General features: G+C 44.0%; 1 protein-coding gene across 6 annotated transcripts in view; it reads right to left on the bottom strand.

Annotated features, from left to right (window-relative positions):
- LOC137347091 (polycystin-1-like protein 1) overlaps window positions 1-17170 on the bottom strand; it is a 433612-nt gene that overhangs the window by 169655 nt on the left and 246787 nt on the right. For all 6 annotated transcript variants that reach the window (XM_068011179.1, XM_068011196.1, XM_068011185.1 and 3 more), the window contains one exon: window positions 1818-1910. In XM_068011179.1, coding sequence (XP_067867280.1) covers window positions 1818-1910 — 93 coding nt within the window. The remainder of the gene's footprint in view (window positions 1-1817; window positions 1911-17170) is intronic.

Here is a 17170-nt window from a genome sequence, read left to right as displayed (position 1 = left end):
CAGGACTCATGCCTAACCTTTAGATGCTCCAGCTCACCCTCACACACTTACCAATGATGCCACTCTCACACCCACCTCTCTTAGCTTCCACATACCTCCAGCTGTTCAGTTATGGGAAGCACATCAGCCACACACATTGCAATACATTCAAAGATATTCTTCTGTCTCTTTTGCAGGGCAAGGTGGGAAATAACCACAGGGAGCAACAGAGAACCGATGGGATCAGGCACACTGACATTGCCTGAGCCTTTTGGAGGAGACAGTGCTCCGCATCACGAGGCAGGCTGTGACTGAGGCCATTACATCCGGTATCGTCGAGAACATTAAGGATAATGGTATGTTCCTGCTTTATGGCCCTTCTCAAATCCCACTTCACCCTCATCCTGCTACTGGCATAATGAACAAGTTGCAGACAGTATGACCATGCACCTCTTGCTTTTCAGACCACCACAGAAGCTGAGGGCTACAGTGTTCTTGATGGCCACTGACAGTGCTGTTCTTGCCCTGATGTGTGGCTGCACGTCCGATTGTAGGAGGTGGTACAGTTCAGTGATCACCTGCTTTATGAAACATAGGTGCCTTAGACACTGCTGGCTGAGGTGGAGGTGGGAGAAGTGCTCACCGATGACCCTCGGTGGCTAGGGCCTTGTATTGAGAATCCCCCTCCTCCTCCTCCCTTGATGCACAACTTCCCACCTCTGCTGCCTGTGCTCAATCTCCAACTCATGCTGCAGCCCAAGAGGAACTGCAACTACAACCTCCATCTTATTATTTCTCCTGACAGGCTTTCCAACTCCCCTGACCTCCATGTCAGAGTCCAGCACCACTCCCTCGTGAATCTAAAAACCTGTGCCAACTCCTCCAACTACACTGAACCCATACTTCCATGAACTCTGCAGCAGCAAAAGAAAGTCAAAAGCACCTAAGTTGAAAGTCTTATGGTGAATCCTTCAAATAGCGCTAGTTGCGGGGGGGTTTGTTCCCTTGTGCAGCTGAACGCAGGTTCAGCTGGGAGTGATTAAGAGAGAGCATTAACAGGACCGGCAAAGTCCAATGGCAAATCAGGCACCCAATCAGCATTAGACACTGTTTCTTGTCACCATCCATCCACTCTGCCTGTTTCTGGCGCACACAAGGCATGCCCCCGCTAGTTTCCTTACAGTCAGGGTATGCTTGTCAGCTGCACCGGAAGTAGCCAGCAGCAACTCTGCCAGCATTTTCAGAGTTTTGAGCTTCTGTATCACTGGCACCTGCGGTGTTACGGAGCTGAATTTCAAGGCTAAGGGTGTTGGAAATAAACATCTGGTCCATTAGGATTTGGAAGGGGAAGACAAATAAGGTTTCAGATAGAAACCCATTATTGCAAAACTAGAAGTACAACGTGACCGATTAAAACAAAAGGGGAAGGTGAAGACTAAAAGATTGCAGTTAAAATCTATTCAGCATTAAAAACAGAAAATGCTGGAAACACTCAGCTCAGCCAGCGTGTGAGAGAGAGAAAGAGTGTTAATGTTTTAGGTCGATGAGCTCTCATCAGATCTTTCAATCTTATACAAAGCAGCTAAACTGGTTAATAACCTGTGAATTGATTTATTTCTTTAAACCAGAAAAAGGGCAAAGTCGCTGGCCATCTTAATCAAAATGTCTTAGACATCAGATGAGAAAATCTCTGCAAAATAGGCAAGAGCTAAGTGGGCTTATTATGGAAGAAGCCGGTTGGCAAATACAGCAGGTGCTTGAAGTCTGAAACTGAGAAAGACAAATTCCATGCAGATTGACCATGAGGAAGATGAGCTACTGTCGTTGAAATACCTTACCTGAAGAATCAGTGGAGTTCTCCGTTGTGTTCGAAGAACCTTCTCCAAAGACACTTCCACTTATGTTCACATTGGTGGTGTTGCTGACAGTTGCTGAAAATAAAAAAATTGAGTCAAGTACTGAGACAACAGCCTTGAAGAGCAAGTTTGCTTTCAGTTGTATATATCTTAATCTTCCTCAACATTATTTACTGAAATCCTAGGTGAAAGGATAAGGTCCCTTCTGCAGCTGAGTAATCTGGATAAAACAAAAGGAATGTGCATCAGACAGCAATCTTCCTTCTTGTGTACTGCCCAAAATAATAATAAATATTGTTAAAGACGATAGAACTTAGATGTGGCCATTACGTTAATTAGCCTTTTACATCACAAAGCCGAACATTTTAGAACTGAAACTGTAAAACACTTACAGCATTTAAACTGGTCACCACCCAGTGTTGACGGTAGGGGATTTGATGATGCCGTCATTGAAAGTCAAGGGAGGTCATTAGATTCTCTCTTGTTGGAGATGATCATTGTCTGGCATTTGTGTGGCACAAATGTTACTTGCTACTTATCAGCCAAAGCCTGAATGTTATCGAGGTCTTGCCGCAAGCAGGCACGGACAGTTTGATTATCTGAGAAGTTGTGAATGGAACTGAACATTGTGCAATCATCAGCAACCATCCTCACTTCTGACCTTATGATGGAGGGAAGGTCATTAATAAAGCAACTGAAGATGGTTGAGACTGTCTTGAGTAACTCCTGCAGTTATGTCGTGGGGTTGAGATGATTGGCCTCCAGCCAGTGGAGAGTTTTCCTCAATTTCCATTGATTTCAATTTTACTCGGGCTCCTTAGTGCCATACTCAGTCAAGCGCTGCCTTGATGTCAAGGGCAGTCATTCTCACCTCACCTCAGGAATACAGCTCTTTTGTACCATGTTTGGACTGAGGCTGTAATGGGGTCTGGTGCCGAGTGGACCTAGCAGAACCCAACCTGACCATCCGTGAGCATGCTCATAGCATCATAGAATGGTTACAGCACAGAAGGAAGCTCGGTAGCACCACTACTGACCGAGCTGGCCAAATCCTAAAGGACACAGCTGCTAGACTGGGTCTGTGGCAAGTGGTGAGGAAACCAACAAGAGGGAAAAACCTACTTGACTTTGTCCTCACCAATCTACCTGTCGCAGATGCATCTGTCCATGACAGTATTGGTAGGAATGACCACCGCACAGTCCTTGTGGAGACAAAGTCCCATCTTCACATTGAGAATACCCTCCATTGTGCTGTGTGGCACTACTAGTGTGCTAAATGGGATAGATTTCGAACAGATCAAGCAACTCAAAACTGGGCATCCATGAGGTGCTGTGGGCCATCAGCAGCAGCAGAATTGTATTCAACCACAATCTGTAACCGCATGATCTGGCATATCCCCCACTCTCCCATTACCATCAAGCCGGGGGACCAAACCTGGTTCAATGAAGAGTGCAGGAGGGCATGCCAGGAGCAGCACCAGGCACATCTAAAAATGAGACGGCAAACTGGTGAAGCGACAACACAGGACTACTTGCATGCCAAACAGCGGAAGCAGCATGTGATAGACAGAGCTAAGCAATCCCACAACCAACAGATCAGATCTAAGCTCTGCAGTCCTGCCACATCCAGTTGTGAATGGTGGTGGACAATTAAATAACTGACAGGAGCAGGTGGCGCCACAAATATCCCCATCCTCAACAAAGGGGGAGCCCAGCACATCAGTGCAAAAGATAAGGCTGAAGCAGTTGCACCATCTTCAGCCAGAAGTGCCGAGTGGATGATCCATCTCGGCCTCCTCCTAAGGTCCCCAGCATCATACACGACAGTCTTCAGCCAATTCAATTCACTCAATGTGATATAAAGAAACATCTGAAGGCACTGGATACTTCAAATGCTATTGGCCCTAACAACATTCTGGCAATATTTGCTGCAACACTGGCATCGATCTGGCAATGTGGAAAATTGCACACAAAAAGCAGGACAAATCCCACCAGGCCAATTACCGTCCCATCAGTCTATTCTTGATCATCAGCAATGTGATGGAATGGGTCATCGACAAGGCCATCAAGCGGCACTTGCTCAGCAATAACCTGCTCACTGACGCTCAGTTTGGGTTCCACCAGGGCCATTCAGCTCCTGACCTCATTACAGCCTTTGTCCAAACATGGACAAAAGAACTGACCTCCAGAGGTGAGGTGAGAGTGATTGCCCTTGACATCAAGGCAGTATTTGACCGAGTATGGCAACAAGGAGCCCTAGCAAAACTAGAGTCAATGGGAATCGGGGAAAACTCTCTGCTGGTTGGAGTCATACCTAGCACAAAGGAAGATGGTTGTGGTTGTTAGAGGCCAATCATCTCAGTCCCAGGACATCACTGCAGGAGTTCCTCAGGGTAGTGTCCGAGGTCCAACAATCCAGCTGCTTCATCTATGACTTTCCTCCATCATCAGGTCAGAGGTGGTTTTTTTTGCTGATGATTGCACAATGTTCAGCACCATTCATGACTCCTCAGATACTGAAGCAGCCCATGTCCATATGAAGCAAGACCTGGACAACATCCAGGCTTGGGCTGATAAGTAGCAAGTAACATTCGCGCCACTCAAGTGCCAGGCAATGACCATTTCAAACAAGAGAGAATCTAACCATCAACTCTTAATGTTCAATGGCATTACCATCACTGAATACCCCACTATCAAGATCCTCGGGGTTACCATTGACCAGAAACTGAACTGGACCAGTCACATAAATACTGTGGCTACAAGAGCAGGTCAGAGGCTGGGAATTCTGCGGCGAGTAACTCACCTCCTGACTCCCCAATGCCTCTCCATCTATCAGGAGTGTGATGGAATACTTTCCTCTTGACTGGATGGGTGCAGCTGCAAAAACACTCAAGAAGCTCGACACCATCCAGGACAAAGCAGCCCACTTGATTGGCACCCCATCCACCACCTTAAGCATTCACTCCCTTCACCACCAGCGCACAGTGGCAACAGTGTGTACCAGCTACAAGATGCACTGCAGCAACTCGCCAAGGCTCCTTCAACAGCACCTTCCAAACCTATGACCTCTACCATCTAAAAGGACAAGGGCAGCAGGAGCATGGGAACACCACCACCTGCAAGTTCCCCTCCAAGCCACACACCATCCTGACTTGGAAGCATATCACCGTTCCTTCACTGTCACTGGGTCAAAATCCTGGAACTCCCTTCCTAACAGCACTGTGGGTGTACCTGCACCCCAAGGACTGCAGCGGTTCAAGAAAGCAGCTCACCACTGCCTTCTCAAGATCAATTGGAAATGGGCAATAACCTAGCCAGCGACGCCCACATCCCATGAACGAATTTAAAAAAAATTCAACCCATTGTGTTTGGCCCAGCACTCTGCAACAGCGACTCAGCTCGTCCCACTCCCCGCCCTTTCCCCTTGGCCCTATAAATTTTCTCTCTTCAGATGCTTATCCAATTCCCTTTTGAATTTCAGGACTGAATCTGCTTTCGCCACACTCTCAGGTCGTGCATTCCAGATCATAACCACTCGCTGCATAAAAAAGCTTTTGCTTACGTCACCATTGCTTCTTTTGCCAAATACCTTCGATTGGTGTCCTCTGGTTCTCAGCCATTCTGCCAACAGGAATAGTTTCTTTCCCTATCTACTCTGTCCAGATCTCTCACCAGTTTGAGCAATTCTATCAAATCACCTCTCAACCTTCTCTTTTCTAAGGAGAACAACCCCAACTTTTCCAATCTATCCACGTAACTAAATACCTTCACCCCTGGAATTATTCTCATAAATCTTTTCTGCACCCTCTCTAAAGCCTTCACATCCTTCTGAGAGTGCAATACTTCAGTTGAGGCCAAACCAATGTTCTATAATGGTTAATAATAACTTCCTTGCTTTTGTACTCTATGTCTCTATTTATAAAGCCCAGGATCCAGTACGCTTTATTCAATAATTGTTCAATCTGCCCTGAAACCTTCAATGATTTGTGCACATATACCTCAGGTCCCTCTGCTCCTGCATCCAGTTTAGAATTGCACCCTTTATTTTTATATTGCCTCTCCTCATTCTTCCTACCAAAAGGTATCACTTCACACTTCTCTGCATTAAATTTCATCTGCCATGTGTCCATCAATTCCACCATCCTATGTCCTCCTGAGGTTTACAAGACGTCCAAGTTTTGTGTCATCCTAAAATTTTGAAATTGTGCCCTGGGTACCCAAGACTAGGTTATTAATATATTTATCAAGATCACAACTCCAGGGACCCGGGTTCGATTCTGGGTACTGCCTGTGTGGAGTTTGCAAGTTCTCCCTGTGTCTGCGTGGGTTTTCGCCGGGTGCTCCAGTTTCCTCCCACAGCCAAAAGACTTGCAGGTGATAGGTAAATTGACCATTATAAATTGCCCCTAATGTAGGTAGGGAATATGGGATTATTGTAGGGTTAGTATAAAATGGGTGGTTGTTGGTCGGCACAGACTCGGTGGGCCAAAGGGCCTGTTTCAGTGCTGTATCTCTAAATAAAAAATAAAATAAAAAATAAAAAAAAGCAGTGGTCCTTGTACCGACCCTTGGGGAAGCCCACTGTATACCTTCCTCCAGTCTAAAAAACAACTGTTTACTACTACTCTCTATTTCCTGTCACTCAGCCAACTTCATAGCCATGCTGCCACTGTCCCTTTTATTCCATTGGCTCTAACTTTGCTGGCAAGTCTATTGGATGACATTATAATCAAACACCTTATGGAAGTTCATGTACACCACATTACCCTCATAAACCATTTCTGCCACCTCATTAGAAAACTCAATCAAGTTCTTGAAACACTATTGGCCTTGAACAAACCTGTACTGGCTTTCCCTAATTAATCCGCACTTGTCCAAGTTACGGTTAATTTTGTCCCAGATTACCATTTCCAAATGCTTTCCCACCATCCAGTTGGGACTAGTCTGTAGTTGCTGGGTTTATTCTTACACCCTTTTCTGAACATTCTCCAGTCCTCCAGCACCACGCAATATCTAAGGCAGATTGGAAGATTCTGGCCAGTGTCCCCACAATTGCCACCCTTACTTCCATCAGCACCCTTGGATGCATCCCATCCGGTCCTGGTGACTTATAAACTTTATGTTCAGCCAACCTTTCCAATACTTCCCCTTTGTCAATTGTTTGCCCAACTACTTCCTCTTTCCAACAACGTCAGCAGCATCTTCTTCCTTGAAATGACAGATGCAAATTACTCATTGCACCCCTCAAGCACGCCCGCTGCTTCCATGCACAGATTCCTTTTTTGATCCTAACCATCCTCTTACTACCCTTTTACTATTTATATGCCGATAGAAGACTTTTGGATTCCCTTTTACTTCAGCTTCTATTCTCTCTCTTTGCCTCCCTTATTTGCTTTTAAACTTCCTCTATGAATTTTCCATATTCAACCTGTTGTCACTTGCAGTATCAGCCTGAGATCTGACATATGCACCCTTTTACTGCTTCATTTTACTCTCTTTCATCATCCAGGGAGCTCTGGCTTTGGTTGCCTTACCTTTCCCCCTCGTGGTAATGTACCTCAATTATACCTGAGCCATCTCCTCATTAAAAGCAGCCCATTGTTCTGTTACAGTTTCACTTGACAATCTTGGACTCCAATTTATCCCACTGAAATTGGCCCTCTTCCAATTAAGTAGTTTTACTCTATATTGCTCCTTGTCCTTTTCCATAGATAACCTAAACCACATGACACAGTGATCATCGTTCCCTAAGTGTTCCCCGACTTACACCAGATCTACTTGATCCACCTCATTCCCCAGAACCAGATCCAGCAATGTATCCTTCCTCATTGGGCCAGAAGTATACTGATTAAGAAAATTCCCTTGAAAAGACTTCAGAAATTCTTTGCCTTCTTTGCCCTTTACACTATTACTATTCCAGCCTACATTAGGATAATTCAAGTGCCCAATTATCATTACTCAATAGTTTTTCACATCTGTAATTTCCTTGCAAATTTGCTCCTCTATACTTTGTTCACTATTTGGTGGCCTGTACAATACACCCTGTAGTGTAATGGGACCTCTATTGTTCCTTAACAATTATTTTTGCACAAGTGCTGCTTGATAGCACTGTCAATGACACCTTCCATCACTTTGCTGAAGATTGAGAATAGGCTGATTGGGTGGTAATTAACTGGACTGGATTTGTCCTGCTTGTTGTTGGACAGGACATACCCGGGCAATTTATCAGGTAGATGCCACTGTCGTAGCTGTACTGGAACAGCTTGGCTAGAGGTGTATCTATTCTTGGAGCACAAATCTTCAACGCTACAGCTGGGATGTTGTCAGGGCCCATAGCCCTGGGGGAGATGGGTGGTGTAGTGGTAATGTCGCTGAACTAGTAATCCAGAGGCCTAGGCTAATGCCTTGGGGACATGGATTCAAATCCCACCAGGGCAGCTAGTGGAATTTAAATTCAATTAATTAATTTAAAAAATCTGGAATTGAAAGCTAGTCTCAGTAATAATTTTATGGCATCATCAACAATTGTCGTAAAAATCCATCTGGTTCATTAATGTCCCTTAGGGAAGGAAATCTGCTGTCCTTACCTACTCTGGCCTACATGTGACTCCAGACCCACAGCAATGTGGTTGACTCTTAACTGCCATCTGAAATGGCCTAGCAAGCCACTCAGCTGGCAAGGGCAATTAGGGATGGGCAACAAATGCTGGCCTTGCCAGCGACGCCCACATTCCATGAAAGAATTTTTTAAAAGTCTCTGCTGTATCCAGCACGGTCAGCAGTTTGTTGATAACATGTGGAGTGATGTTAGTCAGAAGGACTTTACAGGTTGTCTCCAAATCTAATGCTTCGGACTATGGCAGATGCTCTGTTTGGTTTTATTCTTAATGTACTTTTTTGCTGTGATTTGTTCAAACTGAGAGGCTTGCTGGCCATTTCAGAGGGCAGTTAAGAGTCAACTACATTTTTGTGGGTCTGGACCAGGTAAGGACCACATGTTTCCTTCCCCAAAGGACATCCATGAACCATTTGGATTTTTACAACGATCCTCTTGCTAACAGTTACCATTACTAATACCAGATTATTCCGGATTTATTAAATTAACTGAATTCAAATTCACAAACTGACATGGAACATAGGAGCATAGAAAGGAACATAGGAACAGGAGTCGGTCAATCAGCCCGTCGAGTCGACTCCGCCATTCAATTAGATCTTGGCTGATCATCCACCTGAATGCCACATATCCCTTAATGTCATTTGTTTCCAGAAATCTATCAATTTCTGTCTTGAACATGCTCAGTGATTGTGCTGCCACAGCCCAATGGGGTAAAGAATTCCAAAGATTCACCACTCTCTGAATGATGAAATTCCTCCTCATCTCAGTCTTAAATGGCCTGCCCCTTATTCTGAGATTATGTCTCCCGGTTCTAGACTCACCAGCCAGGGGAAACATCCTATCTACAGCCACCCTGTCATGCCCTGTAAGAATTTTGTAAGTTTCAATGAGATCACCTCGCATTCTTCAAAACTCTAGAGAATACAGGCCCAGTTTCTGCAATCTCTCCTCATAAAACAATCCTGCAATCCCAGGGATTAGTCTGGTGAACCTCCGTCGCACTTCCTCTATGAAAAGTATATCCTTCCTTAGATAAGGAGAGCAAAACTGTACACATTAATCCAGGTGCGGTCTCACCAAGGCTCTATACAATTGCACTAATACATCTTTACTTCTGTACTCAAAATGCCTTGCAATGAAGGCCAAAATGCCATTTGCCTTCCTAATTGCTTGGTAGCTTTTAGTGACTCATGAACAAGGACAAGGCCAGGTGTCTTTGGTTTACAGTGAGTTGGAGGACATGTTGTTTTACGGGATAGGGCCACTGACTTGTGATTGAATATGTCAAACTGGATTTTATTGGAGCATTGTGAGAGTATTTGTGGTATTTTCAGGATCAAATGTGTGTATTTTGCTAAGAAAATGATTATATAGTACAATGGAGATGTGTTAGTAGCATGAAGTCCAGCAATGACAGAATATTGCTTTGACAGAATACTTAACTTGGGGAATTTAGTGAGTGAGGGAATTTGGCGCAGTGAGGTAAGAAGTACTGTTCTGGTCAGTTGTCCAAGTGAAGGAGCAGGAGACAGTGAGACCTGGTGAGTAGCTGGTAATTGTTTCTAGATATTAGTCTAGAAAGTAAGGACATGGCAAGTGCCATGTGGGAAATCCTGGACGCTTCTGATGGCCTGGATTACCACATGTGCAGGGAGTGTCACCAGCTAGAGCAGCTTGAGCTCTGGATTTCAGAGTCACTACTGGGCATCCGCGAAGCTGACAGCTTCATGGATAGCACATTTCTGGAGATGGTCATCTCCACTCCACAGCTTAAAAATGTGCAGGCGGAGAGGGAATGGGTGACCGCCAGGAGGACAAGGAGGATCAGGCAAGCAGGGCAGCGGTTCTACGAGTACATCTCACTCTCAAACCTGTATTCAGTTCTGAATACTGCTAAGAGTGATGATCCCTCCTGGAGGTGCAGGCAGAGCCAGGCCCATGGCACCATGGTTGGCTCAGCTGCACAAGAGAGGAGGAAGATTGGAAAAAACAATAGTGGTAGCCGGACACGTTGCACCTCAACAGGGCCAAGACCAATATCATAGCAAGGGGTTTTGCTACTGCTCTACTGCTGTCGGGTAGGGAGTAAACTAACCTGGTAGGGAGTTTTGAACCTGAGAGTAGATTCAGAAGGGGGATAAGAAATGAGAGACCTTGGAGTGCATGTCCACAGGTCCCTGGAGGTGGCAGGACAGGTAAATAAAGTGGTGAAGAAGGCATATGAAATGCTTTTCTTTATTGGCCAAGGTATAGAATTCAAAAGCAGGGATGTAATGCTGGAACTTTATAAAACGCTGGTTTGGCCACAGCTGGAGTATTGTGTACAGTTCTGGTCATCACATTAGAGAAAGGACATCATTACTCTGGAGAGAGTACAGAGGAGATTTCCAAGAATGTTGCCAGGGTTCGAAAGTTGCAGCGATGAGGAAAGATTGAATTGGCTAGGGTTGTTTTCCTTAGAACAGAGGAGGCTGAGGGGTGACTTAACAGAGGTGTACAAAATTATGAGGGGCCTAGATAGATAGACAGGAGGGACCTGTTTCCCCTAGCGGAGAGGTCAATTACTGGGGGCACAGATTGGTGATTGGTCGAAGGATTAGAGGGGACATGAGGAAAATCTTTTTCACCCAGAGGGTGATGGGTGTCTGGAATTCACTGCCAGAAATGGTGGTGGAGGCAGAAACCCTCAATTCTTTTAAAAGGTACCTGGACATGCACCTGAAATGCTGTAACCAGCAAGGCTATGGGCCAGGTGCTGGAAGGTGAGATTAGATTGGGCGGCTAGTTTTTTTGGTTGGCACAGACACGACGGGCTGAATGGCCTCCTTCTGTGCCATAATTTTTCTATGGTTCGATGAAAAGTTGGAAGCGGAAGGCAGAAAATTAATAAGCTAATTACAAAGGCTAAAAAATAGACAACAAGTTTGTCAGTGCTAAATGGTATATACTTTAATGCATGAAGTCGAGGGAATAAGGTAGATGAGCTGAGATCAAAGATTGACAAGTGGGAGTACAATATTATAGCTATTACTGAGACATGGCTGAAAGAAGGGCAGGAATGGGAGCTCAACATTTCTGGTTACAGAGTTTTCAGATGAGATAGGGGGATAAAAAGGGGGATGGGTCGCAATATTAATTAAACAAACAATTATAGCTGTGTGGAGGGTTGATATGGTGAAGGATCATCAAATGTGGCCATATGTGTTAAATGAACAAAAAGGGGGCACACTACAGAAAGTGTACTGTAGACCTCTAAATAGTCAGAGGGATATAGAAGAGCAAATATGTAGGCAAATCTGAGAATTGCAAAAACAATAGGGCAATGATAGTGGAGGATTTCAGCTACCCTATTATTAACACAAACCACTGACCACCTCTAGGGGCTTACCCACTGTCTCTCGAGACAAAGAGGCCAAAGAAGAAGAAGATTATTAACTGAAATAGAATTAGTGTGAAAGGCACAGAGGGAGCAGAATTCTTATAATGCATTCGGGAGAACTTTTTTAGCCAGAATGTAGTAAACCCAACAAGAGAGAGGGCAGTTCTGGACTTAATTTTAGGCAATGAAGCTGGGCAGGTGTAAGGCAAGTCAGTTGAGGAGCACTTTGGTAGAAGTGATCATAATTCAGTTCGATTTAGGGTAGTTATGGAAAAGGACAAGGATAGACCAGAAATGCAAGTTCTCAATTGGAAAAAAGTGAATTTAACTAAGCTGAGAAATTATTTATTGAAAATGGACTGGAAACAGCGACTTGAAGGCAAAAGAGTGTAAGATCAGTGGGAGGCATTCAAGGGAGAGGTAGTGAGGGTTCAGAGCAAGTATATTCTCTTAAAAAAGGGTGGGGCTAACAAATTCAGAGACCCATGGATGTCAAAGTGCTGAAAGGAGAGGATAAGGGAAATAAAGGGAGAAGCTTATGGCAGATACTGAAGGCTCAATACTGCAGAAAACCTAGAGGAGTATAAAAAGTGTAGGAGTGAAATTAAAAAGGAAATTAGGAAAGCAAAGAGAGGGCATGAAAGAATATTGGCAAGTAAAATCAAAGAAAGCCCCAAGATTTTTTATAAATACATAAAGAGCAAGAGGATAACTCAGGAAAGAGTAGGGCCTATTCAGGACCATACGGGTAACCTGTGTGTGGAGGTGGAGGACATTGGTATGGTTCTTAATGAATACTTTGCATCTGTTTTCTCAAATGAGAGGAACAATACAGACATTTCAATCAAGTAGGAGGTGTGTAAAATATTAGATGAAATTAACAGAGTGAGAGAGGAAGTATTAAGGGGTTTAACATCTTTGAAGATGGATAAAGACCCAGACCCGGACAAAATGTTTCCAAGGTTGTTAAGGGAAGCAAAAGAAGAAATAGCGGAGGCTCTGACCATCATTTTCCAATCCTCTCTGGCTACAGGTGTGGCGGCTGAGGACTGGAGGACAACTAACTCTGCGGGATTGTTTAAAAAGGGAGAAAGGGATAGACCGAGTAATCACAGGCCAGTCAGGCTAACCTCTGTGGTGGGAAAAAATTCTGAGGGACAGGATAAATCTTCATTTAGAAAGGCACGGAGTAATCAAAAACAATCAGCATGGATTTGTTAAGGGAAGGTCGTCTCTGATTAAGATGGTTAAATTTTTTGAAGAGGTAACAAGGAGGGTTGATGCATGTAGTACATTTGATGTAGTCTATATGGATTTTAGCAAGGCTTTTGATAAGGTCCCACATGGCAGACTGGTCATAAAAGTAAAAGCCCATGGGATCCCAGGCAAAGTGGTAACATGGATCTAAAATTGGCTCAGAGCCAGGAAGCAAAGGGTATTGGTCAATGGGTGTTTTTGTGATTGGAAGGCTGCTTCCAGTGGGGTTCCGTAAGGCTCAGTACTAGGTCACTTGCTTTTTGTGGTATAAATGATTTGGACTTGAATGTAGGGGGTATGATTAAGAAGTTTATGGACAATACAAAAATTGGCCGTGTGGTTGATAATGAAGAAGAAAGCTGTAGATTGCAGGAAAATATCAATGGATTAGTCAGGTGGGTGGAACAGTGCCAAATGGAGTTCAATCTGGAGAAGTGTGAGGTAATGCCACCACACTATAGGAAAGATGTGACTGCACTCGAGAGGGTACAAAGGATATTTATGATGATGTTGCTGGACTGGAGAACTTTAGTATTGAGGATAAATTGGATAGGCTAGGGTTGTTTTCCTTGGAAAAGAGGGTACTGAGGGGAGACCTAATTGAAGTGTATTAAATTTCAGCATCTAGATAGAGTTAGAAAGGCCTTATTACCCTTGATTCAGGGCTACACAACCAGGGGGATTAGATTTAGGGTAAGAGGGAGGAAGGAGGTTTAGCAGGGATTCATGGGGGAGTTTTTTCACCCAGAGGGTGGTGGAGATCTGGAACTCATTGCCTGAAAGGATGGTAGAGGCAGAAGCCCTCATAACATTTGAAAACTACTTGGTACATACATCGGAAGTGCTGTAACCTACAAGGCTATGGACCAAATGCTGGAAAGTGGGGTTAGACTGCATGATTACTAGTTGGCTGTGCAGACATGATGGCCTAATTGACTGTTTCCATGCTGTAAATTTCTATGGTTCTATGACTCTATACTTGATCAGTATTTTACATTCTGCTGTAAATAAAATATGGGTTAAAAATAAAGAAATTGATGTAATAGATTAAATGATAGGGAGAAGTTGTACATAAACAGAAATGAAATTAACTGAAAATAATTTGAAATTGAATATTGGAAAGTTTTTCTATAATTGTACTTCTTATGATTTGAAATTAAGCGAAATCAATGTCAAATGTATGAAGTGCTATACTAAAATTTGTGTATGCGTTCATAAGACAAATATATGAGAGGTAATCTTGCAAGGCTTGGCTCCGAGTATGAAGCCTCATCACAGGTAAGCGTGGGGCACAGGCCAAGCTTTCGTACTCTAGGGTTGGAGAAAAAGCTTTGCAAAACTACCTGGTAATGTGTATACATAATATAATTGGTGTAGAGTGTAATTTGCTTAGAATATATTTAATTTATTTGTATCTGCTCACACTTTCTGTTAGCACCACTTGACTTCCTGTTGCTATGTTTTTGTCACATATTTGCACAAACTTTGCCATTTAAATTCACATGTCCATTTTACTGCAGGTTTTACCAATGTAAATTTATCAATCTGATTGTTTAATCTGTCTACTGGATTCCCAAATTGCTCCCAAAACACCTCTGAAAATTTAAACCTGCCATTTTTCCTCATTCACTTAAATTTGTATTGTCCAAAAATAAGAGTTTAAACAAAATAATATGGTACAATAAAAACATATATTACCAGTAACATTATTAACTAGATATATTGCAGTGTCTTTGTGTCTTTTAATGCCTTCATTCAACTTTATCCTTGAGAGCTTCAGATTCTCCCAAAAGCTAAGGCTTAGACTTAATAGCCCAGAGAGAGCCGTGACACGATGAACTGAACTTGGATAGTGCCATCTCAGCATGTACAGTGTATCTAATTTCCCAGATTGTAACAGTACTACTTAGTCATCAATACAATATTTTTTCTTGAGCTTTCAACAGTTTCTTGTCAGAAGTTATCAGAAAGGGGTGGAATAGCGGAATAATCTTCCCTAGATATGGGGGAGGTGCCAGAGGATGAGAGAATGGGAAATGTGATACCCTTATTCAAGAAAGGGTGTAAGGACAGTCCTCGCAACAGGCCAGTTAGGTTAACAACAGTGGAATCAGGGATTTTAAAAAATCAACTTAGAGAGATTCGAGCTAATTAAGGAGAGCCAGCACAGATTTGTAAAAGACAGATCATGCTTGACTAATCTAATTCAATTTTTTGATTAAGTAACAGAGAAGGTTGATGAAAGGAATGCAGTGAATGTTGTCTATATGGATTTGAAGAAAGCGTTTGATTATGTACCACATAAAAGGCTGGTTAACAAAATGGAGGTGCATGGAATAGGAGGGTCAGTGTCAGCTTGGATAAAATATTGGCTTAAGGACAGAAAACAGTGAGTTATGGTAAATGCTTATTTTTCAGGCTGGAGGTTGGTAGACTGTGGTGCTCCCCAAGGGTCAGTGCTGGGACCACTGCTTTTTCAAAAATGACTTGAATTTTGGAATACAGAGAACAATATCAAAATTGCCAATGACACCAAACTTGGAGGAGTGGCAAACAATGAGGATGTTATGAACCACCTCCAAAAGGGCATAGATAGGCTAGCAGAATGGGCTGACAGGTGGCAGATGAAATTTAATAGACAAGTGTGAAGTGATGCATTTTGGCAAAAAGGATAGGGTGAAGCAATATAGATTTAATAGCACAGTTCTATAGAGTGTGCAGGAACAGAAGAACCTGGGGGTGCAAGTGCATCGATCTTTCAAGGTGGCAGGACATATTGAGAAAATGCTTAGCAAAGGGTATGGGATCTTGGGCTTCATAAATAGAGGTATTGAGTACAAAAGCAGGAAAATTAAGCTGAACCTTTATAAAGCTCTGGTAAGGCCACAACTAGAGTATTGTGTCCAATGATGATCACCACACTTTAGTATGAAGGTGAGGGTCCTTGAAAGGTGCAGAGGAGATTTACCAGAATAGTTCCAGGGATGAGGAATTTAGTTATAATGTTAGGTTTGAAAAACTGGGGTTTTTCTCCCTGGAGTATAGGAGATTGAGGGGAGATTTGATAGATGTATACAAGATTATTACAGGCTTAGGTAAGTTAGACAAGGAAAAACTGTTCCCATAAACTGATGGCACAAGGACTAGGGGACACAGAATGATGGTTTTCGGCAAGAATGTAGGGGGGGAATGTGAGGAAGAACTTGTTTATATTGCAAATGGTAATGACCTGGAACTCAGTGTCCGCAAGTGTGATGGAAGCGGAGAAAATCAATGATTTCAAAAGGAAATTGGATGGGCACTTGGAGGAAATAAACTTGCAGGGCTACAGGGATCGAGTGAGGGATTGGAAGTGACTGGATTGTTCTGCAGAGAGCTTGCATGGGCTCGATGGGCTGAACGGCCTCCTTCTATGCCATAAATTAAAGGACTCTATGAAGGCATTTTATCCTGCCATTGGGGGTCTCGACATTGGGAGAAACCGACACCAAGATCCCCGCATCGCCTCTTTTCTGGAAAGCCCACCGAATTTAGTGCCAATCAGGCACTGAAGTGGCCAGCAGCAGACCTTCCATAGGAACTACGACCCTGGCAGACCCGCCCTTGGAGAGCTGCCAGCCAATCAGAGGCAGGCTGCTGCAGCGTCACTGCAGAGGTGGTGGTTGCTGCTGGAGGTGACCGAGCAGCTTCGCTGGAGCCAGGCCTCAGGTAGCTCAGGAAAGAAGGGGTCTCACGGAGTCGAAGTTGGCCCTCAGGAACCCCCCCATCATGATGCCGGATCCCTCATTCAGGCACTAAGCGCCTTTTAATGAGCACCGTCCCCGCCCCAACCCCGGCACCCCCAGTGCTGGGAAGCAGCCCCCACGATTTTTTCCTACCATGCCTCCTGTGCAGAGACAGGGCAACCGCTACACAGGTAATTGCGGCTGCGGTGGGAAGAGGCCCTTAATTGAGTGTTAACTGCCCACTTAAGGGCCTCAATTGACAGTGGGACGGGAAGGCCATTCACAGGCCTTTGCGCCTGGGACTAAGTTTCAGCAGAGACGGAATGCTGGTGGGAACACACCCCTGCCACCATCCCAC

This window comes from Heterodontus francisci, chromosome 2 (assembly GCF_036365525.1).
Source record: "Heterodontus francisci isolate sHetFra1 chromosome 2, sHetFra1.hap1, whole genome shotgun sequence".
Classification (NCBI taxonomy): Eukaryota; Metazoa; Chordata; class Chondrichthyes; order Heterodontiformes; family Heterodontidae; genus Heterodontus; species Heterodontus francisci.
Note: the sequence above shows the minus strand (reverse complement) of the source record. Positions and strands in the feature narration are given on the sequence as shown.